This window comes from Pleuronectes platessa, chromosome 18 (genome assembly GCF_947347685.1).
Source record: "Pleuronectes platessa chromosome 18, fPlePla1.1, whole genome shotgun sequence".
Classification (NCBI taxonomy): Eukaryota; Metazoa; Chordata; class Actinopteri; order Pleuronectiformes; family Pleuronectidae; genus Pleuronectes; species Pleuronectes platessa.
The window spans coordinates 6,190,798-6,218,779 of NC_070643.1; the positions used below are offsets into that span (position 1 = coordinate 6,190,798).

Genomic DNA, 27,982 nt, shown 5'->3' on the forward strand with positions numbered 1-27,982 from the left:
TTATGAGTCTCTCCTCGTCCTCTTTAATAGGCTGACAATGCCAGGTTAGATTCCAGACAGTACATAGTGTTTCAACAGCCTGAAGTGTTGGTAGATGTTGTTCTACGTACTGGGGTGGGCTGCTGCTGGCATTTTAATAGGAAACTGGAATACATACAAACAGATGTAACGGAGTAAAAACTGCATATATGAAATATATTTGAGAACATCAACAAACTAAATGTGGGGTTCACAGGTATTGGACAATATGCAAACCTTGGTGGTTCCAATGGGAAAAACACATTATACAAATTATACAAAGCAGGTAACAACTAAAAGTAAACTCATGTACATAGAATGAAACTGTGAAATTTCGATCACAACAACAACAACATACCAGGTACCTCACATTTTCCATACAACAGTCACCCTCACTGCATTCTGAATAAAGAACAGGCGTACTGTCCCTTATAATGACATTTTAATATTATAAAAAAAGTGATGACAAAATAAATGGGCTGGCAAAATAGGGTAAACGCAAACCCTGCACCTCCACTGCTAAGATACCAAGGAGGCCTCCATCATGTCCTTTTTTTAAACAATTTATAGAAAACTTTTGTGTTGTCCCAGTGGAACAAAACGGGAAGTTTTCTTTTCTTGAGGCTTTGAAGATGAGGGCAGAATCGGATCTGCTCTGGTCCTCAGTTCACTGAAGGACCGACGGACGCACATCTCCTGGTTTGGCATTTCCTCCACAACCCAGAGAAACATTACAAAGCAACAACAACAGCATCAAAAATCTTCACTGCAGCGGCTTCTGAACAGGATATTAATATCTCATGACAAAATGTTGATGAGAACACCCTGCCAAAGAAGCACAGAAGCTCAGTCATGAGGATGGACATCAGGGAATGTTATTAAATTTGCAATATAAATGATAATAAAATGGACAGTCTGTGTTATCCACTGGCAATATGACGATGTAAAAGATAGGGGCATAGTCAAGTAATAGTCTGTAAAGTGAACCTCTCCTAGACTGGAGTTCTAAATGGACAAAATGGCAAAAATGTCTTCCTCATATTGTTCAGACTATAAATCAGAGTAAATGGGGTAAAAAAGTTTCCCTTCAGTCTCCTAGTTGTAATTCGGCACAAGCTGCGATATCTGCCACTCCCACTTGGCAGAAAGAACCACACTAGAAGTTACTTCCAAACTTAATCATGAATACAATTCAACTCATAGTTGATAAAAAAGGAGTTTCACTGTTGGTCTGCATCCGATTTCACATGTTAACCAGCCACTACAAATCTGCATCACATAGGCTGTATATAAAGATGGATCAATCAATCAATCTAATTTAAATGTACAGCCCATATTCCCAGATCACAATTTGTCTCATCGGGTTTTGACACGTCTCCATGTCCTACCACTGTCCATAATTGAGGACAAAATATCCGGGTTAATGCCATTTAGAGGTACCACCCACATGAGCACTCGACCAATGGCGAGTTGGTCTAACCTGTCATAATGACGTTTCACCCTGTTCACCCAAACACAACTGATCAGTTGGAAACACAGTGCTAAGAACTACCTACATAATTGATGTGTATTTTGACTTTTTAGTTTGGTCCAGGTCCAATCTACTAACATGGAGAATGCAGCCAGTCACCAGGGGCCAATTAAGATACTTTGGCTTCACTTTTGGGGAGCTGTCACATCATCCATATTTCCATACAGTCTATGGTGCAACAGCAAAACGGAGTATAAACTAAATAGCGTGACTACAGCATGGTTCCAGGGAGAGTAAGAGAAAGAGTTCAGACTCAATGAGAAGCTACTGGGTTATTTGAGCACCAGAGTGCTTCTTCAGACCCTCTTGATTCGCCTCAAACAGAGACCTTAAGAAATTGACAGTACAGAGTCAGACTTCAGTTGGAACAAGCCAGCAGCCGACAGCGAGTGTCTCTGCGTTGTTTGTGTGACAGCTGTCATCTCAGAACTCAGCAGGAACTCCAGTTATCCTTGTTTGTCACTCCAGTGTTTCCCATTCTCGTTCTATTCTCCATCTACCTGTATGGCATGGATTCCTAAAAACTAAGTTTGGCTTCAGTTGGCTTAAATGAACACATTATCAACTTGTGACGACTCGTCCTTGTCCCAGACTAAATTTGCATTTCAATGCTTCAAAAGACGGTGTGTGCTGCAGAGCTTTGTTTAAAGTTTACTTTAGTGTTCACTCTGAATGTGCTTTAAAAACTCCGGGATCCAGGTACTGAGCGGATTCCTTTGTTTTGTATTTTTAAAGGTTCATGGCGTGACAATGATCAGAATGATAAACAAAAAACAACTTCGGTACAAAAAACGTTGGCATCAGCTCCTGAAAAACTCATGCAGGTCAAAACTGGTCGATGGGGTTTCATCCCGTTTCCTTCCTCTTGACACCTTTGCTTCAGGCAGAAGACTGATCCGACATTGTTAACATCTCTCTGTCAGTCTGAAGGCCACTGATGTGCATGCCTACTTGTCTTAGAAGCCAGTGCATTGCATCTCCAAACCCTAGGGAGTTTTCTTCTTTTGGTAAAAATTGATTGCCTCCTCTTTCGTCCCGCGTAGGTATGCATTTCAAAGGTGGTACTCTGAGCAGCATTTCTCCCCCATGCTGAGGAAAACCACTAAATAAATAACAGTACTTTTTGCACATTCAGTAATATTGGATATCGTGATTTGTTTTTGATTTCCTCAAACCAAAGACTGTATAAAATATGGACAGCGTCTCTCCTCTTCCTGCTAGTATACTGAAATGAAGGCCAAATATCCCGGGTACTTAGACCCATCTTGCACATTTTGGGCCAGAGTCTGAGCAGCAGTGATGGAGCCGTGGTAAGAAGGTCTCACTTATACATGCCCTTGACCAATCGTGAGTCAGTCACAGCAGGTAATCATGATGTTCTACCACGTTTCAATACCATCAAATAACTTTAATAAAAAAAGAAATAAAAATATAAAACTTCCTGGAAGTTTTCTTATCCACAAACATGGAGGACGCAGGATGTATGAACGATTCCACCACCAGACACCAGAGACATGGAAACGCTTTGGCTTCATATATCGGGAGCAGTCATGTCGTCCATCTTCATCCATCTTCATGTACAGGATTCATACATTTATATTGCTGGCAATGCAGCAATCCATGTTTGAATGTGTGTGTTTTAAGGCAGAGGGTCCATGCAACAATCATCAGTGTATGGGGGCAAAAAACCAGCTGGTCCGTCTTTTCCTTGAGCCTGATATTTCAGGGAATACATCTGCAGTTCGTTTATACTGTATATTCATGTGCATAATATTTTCCACATGCACAAATTGAATCAAGGATATATTCTTTGAGATGTCTGCATTCCAAGACACAAGCATGTGGTCCCATTGAGAAGAAGTCGGCAAGATAATGAATAAAACAAAAAGGTCAACTTTAGGTGTAACATGTCCTTCGGGTATCACTGCAGACACCAGCACCACCAGGTGTCTGTGTATCTTCATGACTTATTTATGGGTGTGTTCGTGTCTTAATGTATACTCAGAGGTGACAGTGAGCAGCCCCCATCATCTCAAGGTCCTTTGGTACTCATGTATGTTTATACATGTCCACAGCTCCTCAGCAAGGCCTTCCCACCGCTGTTTGGCAGTGGCCTCGGAGGACTTGCTGTGGGGGGGGCTCTCAGAGGGCTTTGGCACTGGTGGTGTGGGAGACGGTGTGGGAGACAGGCTTCTGTGGGTAGCGGCTGTAGTAGTAAACCTGGAACAGAATTGTGATGTCGACCATGACCTGCAGCAGGCCGCATGTCCAGAACTGCACGGGAGCCTGGGTGATCAGGAAGTAGCCCGTTTTAAAGGTGTCGCCACTGGTCCACATCAGCACCATCTTGATACTAGGGAGAAAGAATAAAAGGAGACTGATTAAAAACTGAAATTACTAAAACTCAATAGCAAATAACATTTCATCATTCAAATCTTCGCGGTTACTAGTGTCTATTTTTGGAGTAATGTACGTTTAATTCAAAAATGCTCATCTTTATGTCTGTTTTTATGTTGAAGTATGGCATTTGTCCTGAATGATTAGTTTCCAATTACGTCAATCCTGACTTTCTCCGGAGTTTGTCTTTCACACATGAAACATGGAGCAGGAGATGCTCTGTTCAGACGTGTTCAAAAGAGCACCGAAATCTCCGGAGTGTTGCGGTGGGGGGTCTGCAGCAAGGCAGAGGCAGGATGCAACGTATAAATACATATTTATTTTATATTTTACAGGATTTGTTATTATTAATGTCAAAATTACTTATTTACTTATTTCATATCAAATTTCCAATGGGCCATAGCATCTTCTTCTTTTACTTCATCTTGCTTGAACAGACCTTTACTGCATCTTGGAAAACATTTCCTCTTGATATATATTGACTCTTTATGAATTTAATTTGTCACCAAGTGTGGATGTTAATGACAGTAAGAAATGAGGTCAGGGAAATGCAATATCAGTCCAGGCAAGTAGGGGATGGGAAATTTGCCACAATAACAACCATGGGAAATTGAAATAATGAATCTTCTCAGGGAGCAGGCTTCTCATCAACTCGACATCCTGTGGCACATTTCCAACTGCAAAAGTCATGAGTGTTTCTAACACACACTGAGTCGGGTGTTAATATAACCTAACAGTTATTATTTTAGCCCATATGATTTTAAAAGACAAAGCACTTTATAGGCATAATCTTTGTCCCCTCGATGCCAATGAGAAGCATGTGAACCCAACTAATGAGATGGAAAAGGAAGTCTAACGAGAGAAGAAGACACAGGAAAGGAACGAAGCCCTGGGGTCCAAACACACAACTTTATATACATGGAATACCTTCTTAAAATAGACAAATGCACAGTATACAACTGCACGCAAGAAATATGGGGACATCACCTCTAAACATCCTGTAAAATTCCATTAAAAGTGTCCCCGCTTGAGGTCATGAGTATTTCCGTTACCAGCTTGTCACAGCAGCAACACATCTATTTTTCTTTTTTTGGGTCATAAAACTTTTAGAGGATACAATGTGGGCAATGTTGACAATGAAAGGACTGAGCCAGCGCTGTGTCTTCAATGCACCACTGTGCACACAAACACACACAGGACTCTTTTCTAAAGCAACCTGCCAACAACATGAACACTCGCTCAAGTCTGTCTGTTTGGTTGGTCAGCACTATTTGGTTTAGCTTTGCAGGAGATTCTTTGTCCATGTCATTGAGTGCTACACTGAATTTGAAGGTTTATACTCAGGGTTATCTTAGCACGCAAGGTGGCTCTGGTTGTATTCATTCAGGTGTTTGCGGTACCTGTCTGAGATTTCAACATCCAACCCAATACAATACAGGGTTTCTCCTTTTCCTCCCCTCACTGGAGTGCGTTACTGCGACAACATGACGTCACCAACCTAACTGCACAATATTTGTGGATAATGTAGCAACTGAGGCATTGATTTTTTAGGGACTACTTTCATATGTTGAAAAAGGGAATATGAAATTTTGTTGATTTTAACTAAGCCTTTATCCAAATAAATATACAGCTAAAAAAGGATTCTGACAACATTTGAACCATCATCAAGGCACAAGAGCGGTTATTACTGCTTTAACCATATAGAAAAAATATTAATCAATTTTCATAGTGTTCCTGATATCAATATCAACAACATGCTACCAAAAAAACAATAATAATAATAATCAGCGTTTCCCCTTTATTAGCACAGCCACATTTTTGTGCAGGGGGCCTTTTTCCACTGGCTTGCTATTCTATATCCTTGTTGAAATCCCTGCATAATATGCAAGTTATAATGCACCTACACACCTACAGTCAATTTATACCTGTGTTACACCGAAAAATTAGCGGGATATACAGGAATTTGTATAAACACAGATAAACCCACTCAAAAAGGCGATTGTCTCCTTTCACATTGCCTGAAGAGGAGTGTCATGGCTGCTGGTATGTTATAACAGTCCGGGACCAGTAGAGGGCTTCTGAACTATTTGCATAGTGGGCATTTATAGAATCGTGTAGACCTGCATCTTTCAAAATGCGAAGATGTGAAGAGTTCCCGCCGTGAACATTTTTCACAAGATGTAAAAAGTACACAAACTTTCATGACTGTTAACGTGCATATGCCTAGAAATTCAATCCACGTTATGACGTCGCAAAGAAAAAGTGCAGCGTAAGATCCTAGACCGCCAAAATAAAGAGTACGAAGAAATTAGTGCATTTACCCTGGTGTCATGTTTCCATCACTACCGAATTGTCCAGTAAAAACCCTCGTATGCTGCAATCTGAATGTCTTTGGACTGTGGTGAGAAGAACATGCAAACTCTGCATATCATGAAGATTTTCTCCAAGCCAATGAAGATAAAGTACAACAATGAATCATGCGCAACTGGTTCATGATAGGCCATTTTTGCCAAGGTTATAGTTTATGCAGCCTTTAACTGCTCTAAATGATAGTGAAGCTTTTTGCTTCCAGTGCAGAGTGCTAATACTTTTCATATATTTTATTGTTTTGTAGAATTAATTTCAAAGGGATAAAGCTCCCAATTTTTCAATCTACACTCAATAAACCATATTGACAAACCGAAAACGTGATTCTATAAAGTTTTTTAAAAACTGAAATATCTCATTTCATCTCAATTCAGTACTTTGTACAGTTACTGTTGAGTCTTCTTGCACTGCTCTGCCTTTCTGTGACTTTAAGTATAAATCTTTACAGTTAATTGAGAAACTCATCTAGTCTGTCTCACTCCCTTTATTCTCCACATCCCGTGCTCAACATTTTACCTCAGGTTGATGTTCACAATATATTCCACTGCTTTCAATTTAATTTTCCTCTGATGTAAGACAGATCAATCAGAGCTGTAATCTCATAATGGGGTCAACTATTACCCATAAATTCACAACTGAATATTTTCACGTGTTCCAATCCCTGAGGAGCCTCTGATGTAACATATAGAAGTAAAAATGTCACAGAGTGAAACATGGTTGGTGTGTCAATGAGTCTTGTTATGTTTTTTTCAGATTCCCTGCCTTTCTGTAAGCCGCTTAACAGATGTAAAGAATGGATGAGAGGTAATCTAGGGCCGCCCCACCGCCTCACCCAGTTGGGTTTAGTGTAACCCCAACTGCCTGTCTGTCTTTTAGCCTCTTTGGGGCCAAGCTTTGCAGTCAAATACCTTTTGCAATATTCATGCTTCCATCTTCAGCTCAGCCTTTTCCACTTGTCCGGCCAATTTGTGCAAAACCTGTTATTTTCCCTTCTTTTTTTTTTTAAATACATTTTTTCCCATTTTCCCTTCTTACTTTCCCCGCAGCCTCTCCGAATGTTCCTTCTGGCTTCCATTTTCACACACTTTCCTTTTTCATAAGCCCACTGCTCCGTCCTCCCCATCCATTCATCTTCTCACCACCACCTTCCAGCGTCTCCTCGTCTCTACACCTCCTTGCTTCCGCCTCCCCCCTGCCTGCCATCCTCACACTCCTCTCTCTGTCTCTCAGTTAAGAACTTGTTAGGTCTGTGCGAAATCACCCTCCCCCCTCGCCCCCATCCCCCCTCCTCTCCTCCTGCCTGCTCCTAGGCGGCTGCTGTCTGAGTTATGGCGATGTTTTCCTGCGGGTAATGATGAGAGAGGCAGGATTCGTGTTTGATCAATTCCTCCGCTGGCTCCCTAATAAGAGGTAACACGGGGAGGACCGGGGAACAGGGCGCCATCATGTCTGGCTACTTATTTGTCACCTTCTTTGAGACACAGTATATAGAGGAAAGAAGTTCGAAAGCACACTGAGCTCCTGGTATAAATGATGGGAGTGCAGAAGTGAAGCTGCACTCGACAAGACCATTTCTACAATAAGCTGCAGATGCACTGAATAGCTGCACTGGCTTTGAAATGTATGTTTTGAATTCAAAACAGAAACATTAAAGATTAAAACAATTGATTAAAATGTATTTTACATTACTTTAAGATAGGATACATTTATTGGTCAAGAGCTATAGTCATTTAATCATCAGTAATCTAAAATGTGTTGTTAGTTGGCTCTAGCATTTATTGGCTATGATAGTTATATGTGCAATGTAATGTAATAGTGCATTCATGTGTGGTGCTGGAATAATCGGAATAAGTCGGCGAGTTATTGAAGTAATATACAAATTAGGGGTAGAACTGTACACGAATCACGGTTTGGTACGTACCTCGGTATTGAGGTCACGGTTCGGAAAGTTTTCGGTACAGTAGAAACAAGGAACAGGAAACATTAAACTCATGATTTTCTCTTTATTCAACCCTGGTTAACTATGACTTATCTAAGGATTTTTTACAGTGGTGTGGAGAACACTATCACGCTGGGGACAGAGGTTTATAAAGGGCTGGTGAGACTCGCTGGCTGAAATGCGGACGAGAGGGAACCTCGTGAGGGGGCTCGATTACTTTCAGTGTGTGTTTGAACCTTTATATACAGTCTATGGTTCGAACCCTGCGTTCTCAACAACAGAGAACAGTCGCATGTCCGCTGCTATAAAAACAGCATTCGCTCGTTATTGCTTTGACATGGTCTGAATTATTTGCAGTCGGCAGCTTTAATGCCGCAGGGAGCTGGGTTTACACTGAACTCGTTTTTTCCTTGTCCCACTAATGTGTTATTTTTCCCAATGTTAGTGCGTATCACTCCGCTAGCCACTGCGTATTGTTTTTTTCCTTCGTCTTTATAGTGACTTCAACCCTGAAGTTTTCCCACACAGACTTAAATGATGTGGAAGGTCTTCACACTCCTGTTGATCTGTGGTCGCTATGAACACAAGCCTACAACACATCCGGTCCTTTGCTAAGGTTGTCCCTCGGGAATTTCAGACACACACAAATAAGTTCCGCACGTGGAATCGCGAAGGGCCCGTACCAGAAATGTTCGGGTCGGATACGTGTAGATTGTTTTGCCAACATTTATTTTATAAATATCTGTGTATGTGCATTAAGTAAGTTACATATAAGTAATCTGGGTCACCTCGTTGAATTCTGAACATTTGCAGAGGTCTGGAACTCTCACTTTGCCTTTGCTGAAACTCATCACTTAACTTTTAAATACAGTGTCTGAGCTGAAAGTGCATTATTATTTAGTGGATGAGGCACTTAACTAAGTTGCACTTACTTTTAGAATTACAAAGAAACCCAGTTGTTCTGCACAAACTGTTCTGAAGAGGCTGTACCCCTTTCTGAAAATGTATATCGCAGTTCGTTTTAGGTCCTTACTGTCTGTTGCCTTTTCAATATGTTTAATTTGTTCTGTGGGGAAAATACAAAGCACACACAAAGCAAAGACATTCCCTCACAAAATGACACTTCCCTTCCATCCCTTAACAACAAAACAATGTTCACCCTGGAGAAACAGAAACCGACAGATTCATTTTCATCTACTGAAAGGCAGAGAAGGCGTGCCCCTGGTGACGATGGCAGATGGACGGGTTGGACAGATGGTCTGAAGGTTCTCCAGCTGCAGCGATCCACTGCAGGGAGCTGCGGCTTTTCAGTTCTACCGCCCGGCTACACACAGCAGCAAATGCACCCAGCCACAGGGGTGAAGGCCCAGCACCATGATAAGTCAATACACACCTATACCAGCACTTGGCTCTGTTAAATTGTGTGTGTGTGTGTGTGTGTGTGTGTGTGTGTGTGTGTGTGTGTGTGTGTGTGTGTGTGTGTGTGTGTGTGTGTGTGTGTGTGTGTGTGTGTGTGTGTGTGTGTGTGTGTGTGTGTGTGTGTGTGTGTGTGTGTGTGTGTGTGTGTGTGACAGCCTACAGGCTAAATAAGGTTCTGGCACTCTTATCTAGCATACTGGGACACAGCTCGGGGCCACAAGCCTTAAAAGGCTGTAGTTGGCTGTCTGGATGTCCCATCTCTCTGTTTTGTGTTTGTCTGTGTGTGTGTGCAGGTGTGTGTTTTCTGTCTGTGTTGTGTAGTATTTTATTTGTTTTATGGCAGGCTGGTCAGTATCAGTATGTGCCTCTGGCTCTGAAGGCCCAGGACAATCTAATTATAGTAGCAGCCTGAAAACTATTAACACAAAACCTTCAACACACTCTCATCCCCCACGCACTGTACAAACACAAACACATGCCTCTTATCCAGCCTAATGTCCCCCATACAGTATCTGTGTTCACATGTTTCTACAGTAGCTAGAGATGGTTTCTCTTGGTTACAAATCCAATTTCAATCAGTTCAGGGATTCAAGAAAATGCTTTCAGTCTATTAAATATGTCAAATTAAACTGAAACAAAACGTAAAAATAAGTGACAAATTGGGCCATTATTAGACAGCCAGCATTAATTTTGTTTCACTTTTTTCTTTAAATGATGGAGGACTTGCTAAATGAATGCCTGTGGAAACAAATTAAGGGTAAGAAAACAAGCGTATTCCCAACAGCACTGGCAGCCTCTCTGTGCTCCTATGTTGCATTTTATATCATTACATAGCTTAGGTTTGATATCTCTGTTTTCAGTTCACTGAGTCATGACTGCTATCCTTATTATTCTGTTCTCTACGTGGGGGGGTGAGGTGTAAAATGACAGGCCTGTGCTTTCACTGACTGTATATGGAAAGAAAACAGAATCCCACACACTGTCCATCACTTGTAGTTTAAGAACAGTCACCAACAAAATGTTTGGAAATTGTGACCTGACTGAGAAAAATAAGCTGTGACGGTGGACGGTGACTGATCTGGATTGTCTGACCATGGACTGTGATTGCAGCGGGACTGCTTGGCATGCCATGTTGGGGTTATCCTTCGGGATATTTACCGTCATCAATACTGCTAAAAACTTTAATCTGGATGAGGTTTTCCTACACGTGGCATCTATTGCACTTCTGTCCATCCTGGGAGAGGGATCCCTCACATGTGGCTCTCTCTGAGGTTTCTATGTATTTTTACCCTGTTAAAAGGGTTTTTAGTAGTTTTTCCTTACTCTTGCTGAGGGTTAAGGACAGAGGATGTCACACCCTGTTAAAGCCCTATGAGACGAATTGTAATTTGTGAATATGGGCTATACAAATAAAATTTGATTGATTGATTGATATGAGCTGTATGGGCTTGATACATCAGAAAGGGTGGAGCCTGATTAAGGGCTCAAGGACACTGCAAACCCAACTAAACCTGCGACCTGCAGCCTTTAGACAGTACTCATGGTCAATCACACGGTACCCATGCCCAGATGCGTACTATACTTTATTGTCCATTTCCCTCTAAATGGGAGCATGATTTACAAAAATGATGCTGTATTGAAGAACACTGCAAACTTGCGATTGAAACCATTGACTCCTCAGGAAACCGTTTACTCACATTATGGATGAATTGAATGAAATGTGAAGTAGTCATGTTCTCATAGACTTCTACAGAAATTGACTTTTATTATCTGGTCAAATCGAGAGAATACAGCTTTCAGGCACTTTTGCTTCACTTTGCAGATCTGCAGTCTATCCGATTGGTCTAAAGTGAGACCCTGCATGTTAACACAACTCGTGGAGCTAATGTTATCAGCTGGGTAACTGTAGGTAGCTATGGCAGTAGTAAACAATTTTGTTATTTCAATATTAAAACTGCTGGTGCCTTGTCTGACAGTGTGTTTTGTTGTGTAAACATACTGAGGACAGCCAAGATGATTCATTCTACTGGCTACTTTTAATCTGCTCTGTCTTCATCTCCCACGTGTATAAGGTGCTGAAGCTTTGCACCTCCAGCCTGAATATGCTAATGATGGGAAGGTTGTCTAACACTTCATACGTGACTCTATTTGGAGTGAGGACAACACTGGCTGGGTCATTAAGTTGGAGGAAATCAGTGCGATGCTTTTCTCCATGGAAGTTGGTGCATGAGATCTGATGGCTCTTACAGGAAGGGTCACTCTGCTTGGCACCTCCTGTATGTTTGTTTTTGTCTCTGCAAAATGCATGTGCATGCTTATTTAGTCAAACTGACACTCGCACATTCATTCTCTCACTTCTGCAGAACTCAAAATAACCTGAGCCCGGAAAAAAAGACCCGATCGTAACCCTGCAGCCGAGCTCTAACCTTGAAAAATACACTTTAAAAGCAAAATAACCCCCCCTTTATAGGATTCAGCTTCCTACACACACACACACACACACACACACACACACACACACACACACACACACACACACACACACACACACACACACACACACACACACACACACACACACACACACACACACACACACACACACACACACACACACACACACACACACACACACACACACACACACACCTTGAATGAAGTGCTGAGGTAATGTAACCTAGCAACAGCTTGCCAGACTCAACAGGTTGTACACAGAGGGACGGCACACAAACAATCAACAACCTTCTATGGCAGCGTTTATGAAAACACGATTCAGTGTTTCGCCCTTGTATGTATACATGGGGCCAGATCTTGCATTTTAACTTCATGGTTGGTATTTCAAGGGAGAATCGTTTTCATTAAATCAGTTTCTGATCGTCTGCATTTGATCAGTTGTCGCCATTACAGCCATTACCACCATGAATTCAATCTCTTGTTTCTGCCGTATCACATTCAACATCATGATCTTGCTGGAAAAACATGCATCATGGAAGCCAGAGACTAAAATCAGCTACTTCCTTTATATTTTTGACTTCAGTCTATTCAAATTCCACACTGGCTGAACAATGGTGGAGCAGCGCTGGAACAGAGAAATTTGTGGCTGAGATGGCACAGAGTCAAAGAAGTTACTGATGGAGGCATCTGAGTAATGCACTTCATAGCACTGCTGCCATTACAGGGGTTAAGAAATAATGTGCCCACCTGCTGATCGGAGCTGGAGGTGATAAGTACCCGTGACTACTGCAGGGGCATTTGATTGTACCCTTTTCCACTGAAGACAAAATCCAGTTGTTAGTGGGCGTTGGTGGACTTTTTTGTCCACTGTGAAAGAGGCTTTACTGAAATAATGTGTCTTTGTTCGTCATTTCTATATCAATGGCATTGTTTAGACATGCATCTTATTTCTATGGATTTTTATTGTGGATGGGTAGGAGATGAAAAAAATACCGCCCGCCCCCAAATTATTAGATTAATAATAAATGGGACAGATAGGGTAGGGGAAGACCCAGTGCGGGAGCTGTCCAGGCCGGTTAGGTGGACAGACATCCATGCTGGAGCCGTTATCTGTCTGCTGCAGTAACCAACGGAGAGCGAGGGAAGGGGGGCAGTGATCTGAGGCAGCACACACACTGCTCTATCATCAGGCCTGTGTGTTCTCTGGACAATCTCAACCTCACACATCTTTGAATAAATACATTGTCACTTCAATATCTTCCCTTACATTTCTCTTAGATCACATTTCCCTCATCGTTTATCTTCTTTTAATCTTATTAATGTGTTGTCAGGTCATTGACACTAGTACTATACGATAAGTTGTATACACTATTTGGAAAAGCTACCATCATAGATTCTGAAATTGTGTATGCTTTCAAAAATCTATTTTACATTAAAGCCTCTAATTACAGCCTGACACTAGATGCAAATCAACAATTCGCCAAAATGATACATTAGCAATAGATACTGCACAGAGACACTTCAGAGGCCAGTTGTCGTGTTAGCATAATAAATGGCTGTCAGGAGCTCCGTCCTTACTTCCTGCTCGACAGGTGCCAGAAATACTTAATAAGCACATGTCAGTGTTAATGATCAGAGGTGAGACAATATAATTTGGAGCTACTATTCACAAGTGTGTGCTACAGTACAACACGCCCCCAGAGCTGCCTCTGATGGAAGCTGCGCTCATAAATAATACAGCACTCATCAGGATAAAGGCGTTACGAAAAATCACAGATGAAACAGGCTTGGCTTTGATTTTTCTGATTTCTCTAGGTAAATAATCCTTAAAGCCCAAACAGTTGAGAAAGCCACGGCCGGTAAATCACCCGTCTGATTTCAAAGAGTGTTTACACTCTGTGATTTTCAGACTGTCGGAGACTTGGAAAGAAAACAGAATCCCACACACTGTCCATCACTTGTACTTTAAGTACAGTCACTAACAAACTTTTTGGAAATTGTGACCCGACTGTGAGAAAAATAAGCCGTGAGAGAAATGTGGTGATAATATCTACTTGTCAATCCAAAATGTAGGTCCTGGATTTCACTGCTGATGGCTGATTTGGAAAGAGGAGGGGTGGTATTGCATCACATATTACCTCTGAAATATATATATATTTCTAAGTGAAACGGTTAGAGACTTTCTGAATTCATACATGTCTGCAAGTATACTACACGCACTTAAAAAAGAAATTGAAATATTGCTTCTGCACTGTTTGAGCAGATGACGAAAACTAAAAGCATAAGGGAATATATGTCAATGACCTGTAACTCGTAAAGGCCCCATATTTGACACCTTTCTGACAAGTCATTACGGATAGCCCAGAAGAGGTATTTTACACCATATAGGCCCTTTAATATTAGATTAGACTACAGTTTGTACCATGCAATTGCAAAATGAATATTGCTCACTGTACTGACAAACAGCCCTTATACATCATAAAGGCTAAAGTTCAAAATGAAGGAAATTCTATGAGAATATGAAGTTAACCAGTCATTGCAGTTCAATATTAAATCCATACCTCATGCCCTCAGTGGACTTGTTCTGATAATTGCAGTAGAGCTGCGGAGTGCCCAGCATTGCTTCGGCGAACACGGCCAGGAAGCCGAGCGACTCCACGAACAGCGTCGAGTCCAGGAGGACGTAGGTGATGTAGGCCGCCATGAGCGTGAAGGCCAGCACACACTGCAGATAGTCCACGAAGCGGCTCCATGACCAGAAGTAGCTCCAGTCAAAGTCTTAAATGGTGCAAAACACAAGGGAAACCAGAGATGAGTATATTGTTTTTTACAAATAGCCACTCAAGACTTCTATTGAATCTCTGAATGATAACGCTTTTTTGTAAAGTATAATTTGTGGCTTATAAGCAGGACAAAACTCTAAACTAGTATATACCTCAAGAAACTCCTCTACTTTCCTAACATGTACTACATGGTGGTTGCGATTTCAGGTCACCTTGTCCTTAACTGTGAGACATGTCTCACAGTTAAGGACAAGGTGACATTATCCATATGTCCCTTTGTACCTGCATGAAATCAAATTCCCTCCTTCTCAATTCTCATTCTCTAGCACAGGAGGAAATAATCATCTTCTCAACCCGACTTCGCTTTTTCAAGCAGTCTCCAGTTAATAAAAGTAAGCAGGAAGTATATTGCTGTGAACATTTCTAACTTCACACACGAGTTGCGAATTTTCACACGACTCCCACAATCTCCATCTAGTATTCAGGAAAGAAAAAAAAAGCTACAAATAGTCTGTTCAACTGTGCATGACTTGGACCTGTTCTCATTCAGATTCTTGCAGAAAAAGGAGCAGCTTCTAAATCCAGGGTCTCGAGGGAGAAGGCTTGAGTGAAGGTAGTGAAAAGCCTTAAGAGGCAGGGGGGAGGGATGACAGTCAGATTAAGTTACAGTATTTTCCACACAGTATTAATGGACTGGTTGGGAATCTGGACACTGATGAATGATTTGGAGACCATTTAATGCCCTAACACCTCTCATGTGCCCTTTTCTCCAAGGAAATGATCAGATAAAGATTCCGAGCACAACATCAACTGCTTCCTGTAATGAGCAAAAGAGCCAGTACTAATCACATTGTGATAATACTGTATCTCCATGCTTCAAAGCATTGACTGCCTCAGGTACTGCCCTGCTCTGGCTGATAAGGGACTAAACAAAGTGGGCAACAGTAAAAAAATCTGAACATATCTTTATGGTACGGCTGCTGTGAAAACAGTTCACTTGTAGCTGCTGGTTTAATGTGAGAGCAGAGGAGATTGAAAAAGTTAATCATGGAAATCTAATCATGAGAGAAAGATGTTGCTGCCTGTCTCTTAAATAGGGTTTCTACAAGCCTCAAATGCAATAAAGCCGATTCAGTTATGTTTAAATGAGGATCTGATTATCTGAGAGGCACATGTAGGCATTGTCTAGGCCTCCTGGAGAGGGCCTGACAGAGATTAAAGCAAAAATAAAAGACATATCATTGTTCAACAGTATTAATAAAGACATTGAATTGGCTAAATTAAAAGAAATGGTTGCGTTCCAAAGCTTCATTAAGTTGGGCGTGAAATAAAAGCATTTATGACATTTCGGTTTATGATTGAAGGAAGTGTTGTTGAGAAAATTAACAGTGAGTGATTTTGATATTTGGATGGCATGTCTAAACGAATACGCACGGGAGGCATGCATCTGTGCAACTTAACCTGGCAGTGCAATATTCAGCCAATCAAATTGTTGAATGTAACAGAGTCAATCTTAAAGAGCAGTTGAAACCAGGTCACAGCAGTCTGTCAACCCACCACTATGCTCCATGATTTCCCATGGCAAAATCGTACAGTCGTGTAGGGTGGCTACACAATGCAGAATGCTAGACAAAAGGCGAGCAAACCGTTCAGAGTACAATCAACACTAAGACGATCCTTTGAGAGCTGTTATGTGCTCTGCTGTATAGCAGTGTTTACTCTGTAAGTATTTTGGCTGTAGATGCCCGGTGTAGTGTGGCACCTTGCTGGCAGCAGAGCCAGCGGACTGTGAATCTGGGCCAGCTTGCACCAGGCTGGCGCCGTGTGATAACAGCCAAACACTGGGGGAAGCAATCAAGGGCAACAAAGCAGATTTCGGCGCCAACCTGGCTGCTGAGGGCATGAGCAGCTTCCCGCTGAACATATGATACATGTAATGTACGGCTCAGAGTGATGATACAACCTTAGGCTGGGAATTCACACAGTAGTAAAACCTGGCAGCAGCATTAACATTTACATTGATTTGTTTCGCTAATCTGCTGGCTAGGTAGCTAGCTTACTGTATGTTCCACCAAACTAAGCTGATCTTTGGAGTAGAGACCATGAGCTTTAACATAATTAGTGTGTATTGCACAAAACAGAGCACTGTAAAAGAAAATGCTAATGCTACTCTGTGCCTGCACTGTAAATAAGCCTCTAAACCCCTTTGTAATCTCCACAAACAGTTTCTACATGCGAATCAGCAGAATCTGTAGGCGAGGGGCAATAATTTGGGTCCAGAAGTCTTCTTGTTGCCGTACCTATTTTGACTAATCAAATTTGAGCAGGTTTTGGTTGCCGTTTTTGTTTTTGTTGTTGTGGAGGCATGTTCGACTTGTGTGAATAAACTAGTCAGGCTATTGACAGAGTACATCTAATGGACGACCTGCATCTTGGCCTGGATATCTGTTGTGTACACCTGAACCCCCATTCGCAATTGCAAGTCCACTGTATGTCTGTTACTTTCTTTGAGATTTCTTGTTTCTTCTGTCACCGACTTGCTTAATGAAACTATTCAGATAATGGAATAAGCTGTAACTGTAAAATGCAGCTACTCTTTTTAACAGTATACAAAAATGCTGCATGAGGGAAACAATCGTATCCAGGATATTTTACCTTCATGTCTGAATGGGAGGAGGTGGAGAAGCAGAATAATAAATAATTTATTTACAGCAAGGTAAACAGTGGTAATCCCCTATCCTTGTACATTTCATTCTACAATATTTGACCTTGAATTTCTAATGGTATGGCTATGAGTTTTGTCTCCCCACAGTCACCAATGTTCTTGCTCACTGTGGTAACTGCTGGGTTTCTCTGATTTTTATGGTCTCGACCTTAATATTGAAAGTGCCTTGATATAATGTTTATTGAGATTTGTTGCTATAAAATTAAATTGAATGGTTTGGGTTTTAGATCTAACGACCTAATATCATTGATTCGGGACATAATTGGAAAGACAAAAAATGCTTGAGCACAGCTTTACTTTCTCACGGTTTATTTCTCTGTTCTTCAAATAAAAATAAAAATGTTTTCTTAACTTATGCCATTTCCAGGAATGGAGTTGGAGGACATTTAATACTTAAAATTGCTACTTAATGTGGTCAGGAACTCTGCGAAACAGGACACGTTTCCTCAAAAAAAAGCTACATTGTAATTTTGACATCCTGTACAAATCCTTGTCTCAGCCTCATGTTTTAGTAATTGCGTTCCGTCATGTCACAATGTCCTGTCACTATATCTTAATCTTTAATGTGCAGACTTTCAGGACAAATCCGCCTCTAATTCTGAGCAGTTATTTGTGCATGGTAATGGCATCTTGTGGGCAGGGCTACATGAGGTCTCATTCCACATTGACCGAAAAGGGATGTTTATCACAGAATTGCACCGCAGATGTATCCTGCCACACGCCATCTCTTGCTGAGCCACTTGTGTACCCTGGAGCATTTTCCTCTTCCCCTTTCATCCCTGCACGGTTTAGCTGCAGCGGTGGCACTGTGTGGGCACAAACTGGAGCTGCACACAACAGGCTCCCCGTGGTGGCTAAACATCTTGCACGCAGCTCGGTATGAAGTCCCACAGAGTCGTGGTACGTGTGTAGGAAGACTCAGGTCAGAGAGTTGGAGATTTCAATTGCTTGATTACCTAGAGCTCCCAGTCAGCTTCAGTTAGGCCCCGGAAAGTCTACGGGGGAAAGTGAAATAATGGCTTGCCGTCACTCAAAAGCACCCGTGGGAGAAGCAAGACAATTAATATTAAAGACAGTTATAACTGCAGGGAAAATTGAACTCGGAATTCAACGAGCTGTACTTTCAGACATTTGGAAAGAGAACTTTGTCACAATGACTAACGGCCTTTCACTGCCGAAAGCCAAAGTACTGCAAAGTTTTTGAACTGCCACCTGACTTAATTCAATGCCTTTACTTTAAAATGGACTCAGGCTAAATGCTAGGACTCCATCTGCCCTGAGGGAGGGAATAACTGCACCTACAGGATAAAGTGATTTATTCCAACGTGCCATTCTCAATGAAGGTAGAGACCGAAACCCCTGAGGGACAAGTAGGAGAAATTAGTCATTACCAGACAGAAGACAGTGTACTGTAATGTAGCTGAGTAACATCATTACACTGACCCGTCTTTGGTACAGGACCATTCAAGCATTGTGACATAATCTACATAGCTGAGTTTATGAATTTCTATCCGATTCGTTTTTGAGCAAGTCATGGACATTGCTCTACAGTTTTTTTAATTAGATAATGAAATGTGTAATTTTTTTTAAATCTCTTTCTTTGTAACTTCAGGATGGAGCAAATGCTTAAGATGAACTGAGATAAAGAAATTAAAAAAATCTCAATTTGGTGTTTTACCACAAACGTGTTAATGCGATGTTCGGTCAAAAAAGGGTTCTGAAGGTTGTTTCATTTTACACTCAACTTTCCTGGATGCAAGACCATTTTGGAAACAACCATAGAGTAGAAACATCTATAAAAGCGGTTCACTTTTACCATTAGGTAATGCAATGTCAATGTAATTTGTACATACATTTGGGGCAAAGGTTCATACGTTATCATTTCCTAGTTTGTGTTCGCTCTATCATCGTAAGTTCCATGTTTATTGAAAAGTATAATGCTAATATCCGAGTCGAAAGAGAAACGCCATGAAGATGGATCTGCAGATGATCTGTCAAAAGACAAATTGAACTTAACCTACTACATTTCACATTGATCGGTTCTCTCAAGACGGATATTTATTCCAGGTTTGAACAGAGCCTGATTGGGATAAATGTTGAGAATGACAGTGAATGAGGATGTGTTGTTAAAGCTTCCGCTTTTGCCTTTTTGCATAAAGAAAATGCTATCTTGAAGCAGAACCTTATTCGAAGGTTTGCTTGTTGAAGTAAATTCATTTTTCTGCTGCTGGAGATTTTGAAAAATCCAATCTGTGTTTGTGATATAACTACAAGTAAAGTTTGACTCAAAGTCTCGACTGTTACCTCACTGTCGCTGCCAAGATTTTATATTTCATCTTACTTTTTCCCCCTCCATCCAAACCCATTTACCTGCACCTGAGTGATCACCAGCATTTCTGATTCTGACAGACAAATGATCTGATCTTTTAATCTCCTTAAAGGATTGCAGTTGGCACTCATCCATATAAATCACACTGAGCTGCAATTACACCAGGACAATTCCTCCGTCTGACAACTAGAACCAGACGTACTATAAGAAAAGACGTACTGTACAGTCCAGATGTGGCCATTAGTGTGACTGTAGCTACAGAGCCACCGGCCTTCTCCGAGCCTATGTCGACTTTCAGTCGCAGGATTTTAAGCCAGCTTTCAAATTATGAGGCACAATGGCTCAGTGCTCACAGCTAATAATACCTATTAAGAATCCATCCTCATTCAGACATGCTATGAAGTTCTATTAAAAGTCAGCAGCATTGTGTTTTTCTATCTGGGGGACAAACGCCAGCTGTTTGATGGAGGTGCAGGCTGTTATAATGATTCTGCGCTGCTGTGAGAACAAATACGTGTTACCTAAAGCATTCATAAAGGGAGCAAACTGGGCAATCAGAGAAATGCACAGGTTGAGATTTTCTCCTGCTGACTAAACAACACTCTGGTGAGTCACTGCAGAGAGCTACAACGTGTAGCTGCCCCCCCCGACTGCTGCACACTCATACAGGTTTGATGATTTGTTTTATTGCGAGGACCCTGAACCTGACCAGGGGTTCTGCAGGCCCCTGAGTGAAGATCTGTGTCTCACAAATTCTCAACTCTGCTTTTTTTCAAAATGTATTCCTCCTGATGAGTGTTTTAACACCCTCTATAAATAGAGGGAGTTAAAACACCATTCCTCTGATATTACCGCTAGTGGATCAATGAGCAGGTGCACACCAGCAAAGCTTTGACACAGGAACATGGCTTTCTGTCAATTGTAATGATGCTTGGCAGAGCTCACTGATCGATGAGCGTTCAGAAGAAGAAGCTCGAGCTGCTGGGGCCAGATTCAATGTGCATGGAAATTGAGGCGGCTGCCGGCCGGCAGCTCCTCACCTGGGCACCCAAGAGGAGCAGATATCCTGCTGCTCCTCTGATGCCAGAAGACAAGTGAGAACTGACTCTTCAGATTCTGTTGATCTTAAAAAGGATTGGAAACATCCGACAAATTAGCAATAAATGACCTAGTCATCATTGTACATGAGTTTTAATAGACGTCATAAAACCCTGAGCCAAGTCCACTCTGTCCAAATATTGTTTCCTACTGCCATCTAGTGTCTTTACCAGGAAAAACAGCCTTCTCTCAAATAAACCTGATTAGATAAAACATACTCAGTCTGTCCAGGGTACACTACAGTATCAAGCTTTGGCTACACAGGCAGTTCAATCAGACGGGTTAAGAGTGCACAGATTTCTGATTTGTTGATCATTTCAACAAGCTCAAACAAAACTTGCTTTATAGCAGATCCCAAACCACAGATTTCTTGACATACCTACTATAAAAAGGGACGTGATCTTGAAACCAAGTGTAGTTCAAAGAATGTTTTAAAAAGCAAGTTAGAAGAAAACACAGATTTAAAAGTCATTCGCAATAAAAAAATCAAAAAAATCAACAAAAAAAAAGCAACCACGAGAAAAAGATTTTCATTCACAGTTCAGGGCAGGATAAGATGCAAACACGCGGGTTAAGGTGTCATCAAACACACAAAAACACACTCAGTTTGGGAGGAAACAATTCATGCATCTCAAACCCCAACTACTAAGCATAACAGGAAGTGGTGAGTGGATAGCGACTGCATTATATCAAAATGTTACTCAATATATCTACTGTTAATCAATGATTACTAATGAATTGATGATTTCAGTCTGAACTGTCGTTTCACATATATGACAGGTTTAAAGCCAGAATTAATACATGCAAAGAAATCTCATCCACACAGGTTTGTCACTGCAGATCAATCCGTCATTAGTACTGAGGGTGTGAAGGGCAACATGCATCGGAAGCATCACAGCAGTGGCAACAATGGAAGCATTCGTCAATGAATGCAGCAAACATGTGGTTGATGGCGTTAGTGAACGTCGGTTAATGTCGGGCGGCAGCCACACTGGGTCATCATGCATGAAGACAGGGAAATGGAGAGGGACAGGCGAATGAACTACAGCTGATGTTTCATGGCAGACACAGTAAGTTCTGTACATACCCAGAAAGAGCCTCTTAGGGATTCTGACCTCCTCGTCCTTAATGTCTGTTGCTACAGACAAAAACAAATAAATAGGAAGGAAAAAAAACAGGGAAAGAAAAAAAAAAAAAGAGCTTGGTTTGTTTGTTTCTTTCTTTCTGCAAATCCAGAGTTGACCCCTGATCTTCCAGGTTAATGAACATGGGCATTACTCTGCAATACTCAGACATTTCAACTGATCGTAATAGGTGACACTGAAAGGATACTGATCATCTGATGCCCTGATCAGTCATATCATTGTAGGGAAAATAGTACACTAAATAGTGAAGTTAGACTGCTTATGTTGTCGGGTCACTGTCAATCAACCCACACCAACACATACCTCGTTGTTGAATCGACTTAAATCTTAGCAAAACTTAAAAAAGGATTTTGTACCTAAAACTATTCCATCTTATTAAATCATGAACACTTTAAGTCATCAAGACTAACATAGGATTTGAGTCCAAGGTTTCACAAGCTGTAAATTACATTTTGCGAAATGCGTTGGCTTCAGCTCATAGCGTGGCAACTCTACAGTAGATATGTTACGATGTGATATTGACAATAATTAATATAAACTGTATATTTTTTATACACATCTGATTAAATCATTTGCAAAAAAAGAAACTAAATAAATAAATAATAAATAAAGTTCCTGGCATGTTTACCTGATAGCATTGTTTTCTTTATATAGATACTACTGTAGTAATTTTTAAGGGCCATGACAATAATGTAGTGAACATCTGACATTGTGACAGCCCAACTTCACAGTGACCTCAAGGAGTTTATCTAGAAGCCGTCTGGGAAACCATAGTTTTAATGTTGAGCTTGTTTCCTGTCTCTGGTTAGGGAGACATCTAAATGACGCTGCACATTTTCCTCTCCGAGTGGAGATGACCACAGTTTTGTACTTTGTGCTAGTTTCTCTGAGATTTCGAAGTATTTTGAAATCACACAACTCATTTGTACTACATGTCCCTATGTTCAGACTGCCACAGGAATCACAGACATCCAGTCCTGGACATACAGTGTGTGTAGATGAGGGAAATTCGAGCTCTGCATACAACATATCCTGCACCCTTCGAACGCACTACTGAACAACTGTGGGCGGTTCCCTACACAGGCATGTAAACGCAACACAAAGCATGTCGTTTTTCCACATACAGGTTAGTGAATAACTTAATGAGACAAGCTAAATGCTAGTTGATTTACAAGTTATGTATGGTATTTGTTGTTTGTGCTTTGCATTGAGGTGCTAAATGAAACATGGTCTGCCTTCTCATTCTCAATAGAGGGGGAAGTGGAATTCTAAACCCACAAACGTTAGAGACTTAGAGGAAGCTTTGCAGTATTTAAAACTCAAGCTCTGGTTAAAATCAACACAAAATTGTCATCAATGACAGCCTTGTATTATTGGATTTTTATGTATTGTGGTGGTATTGTTCAAAACTGACCCTAAGGACATTTACACTGGGGAACAAGGGCAAGCTTATCTATTAACACCATGCACGCACACACACCCTTTCTCAACAACCATCAGTGCATCATCTGCCCACACGCACTCTCCCTCAGGCACATACAAACACAAACAGACCTCTAACACACATTCTCTCTCCGTCACTCCCAAACACTCCCACTCTTTTCATGCAGAAGCACTTGAAAGGACACACTAACTCGTCCACTCACACAGCACTGATGTCACTAAGCTTTATCTGCACTTTGAAGAGGCCCTGTATTGGATTTCTGACCTAAGAAGGAGCGTCTCTTGGTGTTGAGTTCAGTGGCCATGCGGACGTTGGTGCACAGATTGAGCATGATGAGCATGGTGGCGATCATGATGATGCTCTGCCACAGCAGCAGCGTCTCGAAATAGCGGCCAAATCTGAAGAAGAAAAACAGAAGAATGTTAAGACAACATTTAACTTGGCAAATCTTTGCCACCTGGAATACTACACTTAATATTCAAGTTTACCACGTGCAATTGTGCTGAAGTCCACCTGAATGATTGTATTCAGCTGCAGCATGTGCTACTTTTTGTATACTTTGAGATCAAATAATAGAAAAACATCATTTTGTTTACCCCCACCACAATTATCTCACTGGCATTCCTGGAGCCAAAATGGATGCCACAAGTTTCATACGAGTACACAGGGTTTAAACATAGTTTTTTATAAATTTTACAGATTTTTAACATTTAACAGAGCATCAAAGGTGGAGACATTGCTATAGCCCAGGGATCAGCAACCTTTACTGTCAAAAGAGCCATTTTGACCCCTCTTCTACCAAATAAAATGTGCCTGGAGCCGCAAAACATATTTGATAGCACAGCTTATAAAGTTGTAATTATAGTTTTACTCTGTGTTGTGCCAGTTCACACTCAAAATGTACTAGTTCAAAGTTCAGTTCATGCAGATGAAAATACACTAGTTTACAGTCACAATTCCATTTTTAAATGCTTAACAAAGTTCACTGTTCCAGAAATGAACTAGTTCACGTTCATTTGTTCCAGTTGTACTGAGCACCAACTGTTGACAAGTCGTTTTCATAGACTTTGGAGCGAATCAAACAAACACCACGTTACTTCATGTACTGATAACTAGTGATGCGTGTTTATTAGTTCAAGTGAGAGCAGGTCAGAGTGGAGGAGGACACCGAAACTCCAGCTCGGTACAAACCAACTGCAGCTTCTGCTCTGATCCCTGATCAGCTCTGACCAGAGAAGCTCGGTGTTTTCTCTGTTTGCTCTGTTTGTCAACAAAGTGACTTCACAGTGTGTGTACGCGCTGTCTGTTAGCACCCACACACACATTTTCTATCGTTCCTGGTACTTCACATGAAGGCCTGATATGATCAGGATTTTAAAAAATAGGCGCGAGTGACATTCACTTTCGCTGGAGTGTACGTCAATCACGTTTACCATATGAAAACTGAATCGTTCAGTTAATGCATAACACTGTACAGGGAGCCACTGGGAGCCACTGCAGAGGGCCTGAGGAGCTGCATGCTATAGCCACATACACATACATCTTGGATGCTGCTGAATGGATGATCACAAACTACTTGAAGAATCATCAGTCTTGCTTGACTAGTTGCACCACTGTGTAAAGTGGAGAACAGTAGGCTATTCAAAGAATTTCCATTGAGGTGAATTATCCCTGAGGTGTCCCCTCTTAAAAGGTTCAGTGTGTGAGATTTAGGTGAAACGGATCTATTGGCAGCAATTGGACATAGAATAATCCTCACTATGATGTATTGTAGCAGCCCTTCATCACCACATAAATAGATGGATCGGTTATATGCTGAGCTGAACTTCCAGTAATACTTAAAATCCTCAAAAACATAAACTGTTGCTCGTGAGGACATTTAGGCTAAAAACTTGGTGTCAATGACGTCGATTTTAGTTGAATTTGAATATCAGCTTACAGACACTTGGATGACACCTCAGGAGTAGTATGGAGTAGTGATGTGTCCTCCCGTGTCGAGGCTTCGAAGCGTGTGTCGAGTAATCGAGGATGATTTTTATGAAGCGCGTATCGAGGCTTGTGTTGATGACGTATGTGATGACGTTCGAAGCCTCGCGAGCCGGCCGAGCACGTCACTGATTCAGGAAAGGGTTCGCGGGTTTGGTGTGCGATTCAAAATAAAAGGGGCAGCGAAACGCAATGGATTCCCCCCCACACTACTTGTCTTGGGACTTTATTGTGCGTTTGCTTGCAATATATTCTGAGTATTGCAGGGAGGAAAGGAATTTATTTCCTAACTTGTACAAACTTTCGGTATCTTTTCTTTGTACCCCAGCATCATCTGTGCGCTGTGAAATGATCGTTTCTAAAGCAGGCGAAATTATTTCAAAAAAATGAATCCGCCTGAAACCCAGCACTGTTGAGAAGCTGTTGTTTTTAAATAAAAATAAATTAACTGTTATCCATTTTGTACGTGTACGTGTATTGGCATCACAAACATCATTAATTCGTTTATTCAATTCAAAGCTTCACACACCAAAGCCATGGTTTCATTATAATTACATTACATTTAATGTCCACTTGATGGCGCAGTAGAGCAAATGAAGCACCATGAAGCTTCGGCCCATGAGCGAACCAATTGGATGGAAAGCTTCAAAGCTTCATGAAGCTTCATCTCGCCATCACTAGTATGGAGACCTTTTACTGTTTTTTCTTTTAATTTGAAAAAGTGGTAAATAGTTACTTCAGTCGTATTGGATTTGGCTGCAACGCTGTTTACCCCTGAAACTCCAAAAGTGTTTTGTGGACTCCCCACCCCTCCACCGGCATAGTGGTGAGTAGATAATGAGGGAATTTATATGTTTGGGTGAGCTATCCCTATGAGTATTGGTATGTAGATTATACACCAATGAATAATATGCATGTGAGCATCAAATTGGCAGATTCTAGACTGATGTTTTGTCAGTGTACAACCTGATCTGCTGCAGGAGAACCCGCAGGGAGTGAGGGATTACCTGAAGAGTATTCTCAGGATGTTGGCCACCAGGAGCACCAGGCACACGTAGGTGGAGAAGCCCTCTGCGTTCTGTGTCCGGCGGATGTCTCTGTACTGCGGGACGTAGGGCACCAGGCCGCCGAACACCATGGCCCCGGCGGCGACCCACGACACCAGCGCGTTGACCACGGACAGGATCTGGTCGAAGAGCTCCTCGTCCTCCATGTTTCAGCTGCTGCTCACAACAACTGAGGATGTGAAGGGAGTTCACCTGTCTGTGTCTGGCTCTGTGGAGACTGTCTCTAGGTGTCTGTCCTCCTCAGGCTCTGTGAGGTGTCTGTCCTACTCTGGCTGTGTGGAGACAGTCATAAGGTGTCTGTCCTCCTCTGGCTCTGTGAGGTGTCTGTCCTACTCTGGCTGTGTGGAGACAGTCATAAGGTGTCTGTCCTCCTCTGGCTGGTTGGAGACTGTCCTCAGGTGTCTGACCTACTCTGGGTCTGTCTTCCTATGGCTGTGTTGGGACAGTCCTCGGGTGGCTGTCCTCCTCCGAGTTTGTGAGGTGTCTATCCTCAGGTGTCTGTCCTCCTCTGGGTCTGTGAGGTGTCTATCCTCAGGTGTCTGTCCTCCTCTGGGTCTGTGAGGTGTCTATCCTCAGGTGTCTGTCCTCCTCTGGGTCTGTGAGGTGTCTATCCTCGTCTGGGTCTTTGAGGTGTCTGTCCTCTGGCTCTGGGGAGACTATCCTCAGGTGTCTGTCCTCCTCTGGGTCTCGGAAGGTGTCTGTCCACTGGCTGTGTGGAGACTGTCCTCAGGTGTCTGTCCTCCTGTGGCTCTGTGTGAAGGAACATCCGTGTTTGACGAGCATACCTCCCACCCCCTCGCACGGACAAAGCAGCAGCCACTGCCACGCAATCACAGGCACAGTGAGGAGCCGATGCCCGGGGGGAATCTGGGTGACAGCAGACAACAAGCAGAGTGTGTTAGCCAATTCACCCACAGAGAAACTAGGCTAACTAATGTCAGCAGTCATCTGGAGCCCGGTCGCTAAATTCAACTCTTGATGCTAGCTAGCGTTGTTTAAAAAGGCTGCACTCAACTCAAGAGGAGAACCCCCCCTCGCTTCCTGACGCTGTATAAACAGCCCTCGTTTGAAATCACCGGTAAACACGGACTACCACTTGTAAACTGGTTTCTGCACAGCTCCTCCTGGGTAACATTACTCACAGTTTATTCTCTGACCGGTTTGCTCATGTTTAGTCTCCGGTTTCAGCCGACACTTCCTGAAACGTCACGCGCCCACACAAAGGGTCATCAAGCGAGTCAAGATAGTTCCCGACCAACTCTATCTGAATCGCTTTTTGA

At 41.9% G+C, this 27,982-nt stretch overlaps 1 protein-coding gene and 1 long non-coding RNA gene across 4 annotated transcripts; one reads left to right on the top strand and one right to left on the bottom strand.

Moving 5' to 3' along the window:
* Positions 1–27,923, bottom strand: LOC128461483 (solute carrier family 66 member 2). 3 transcript variants are annotated; one of them, XM_053446413.1, is made up of 6 exons: positions 27,845–27,923; positions 26,643–27,569; positions 23,914–24,047; positions 22,148–22,198; positions 14,687–14,903; positions 1–3,902 (listed from the first exon to the last, which is right to left on the bottom strand). In XM_053446413.1, exons 2-6 carry the CDS (start codon positions 26,846–26,848, stop codon positions 3,692–3,694), a joined length of 819 nt encoding a protein of 272 aa, XP_053302388.1. In that variant the 5' UTR covers positions 26,849–27,569; positions 27,845–27,923; the 3' UTR covers positions 1–3,691. The 3 variants fall into 3 exon arrangements, with proteins under 3 accessions (XP_053302388.1, XP_053302390.1, XP_053302389.1); XM_053446415.1 differs by lacking the exon at positions 22,148–22,198; XM_053446414.1 differs by having other exon boundaries at positions 26,643–27,889.
* Positions 21,673–24,033, top strand: LOC128461484 (uncharacterized). The gene is made up of 3 exons (XR_008342268.1): positions 21,673–21,724; positions 21,887–22,130; positions 23,154–24,033. It is a non-coding gene; the product is annotated as an uncharacterized LOC128461484 (long non-coding RNA).
* Positions 27,924–27,982: the final 59 nt, after the last annotated feature.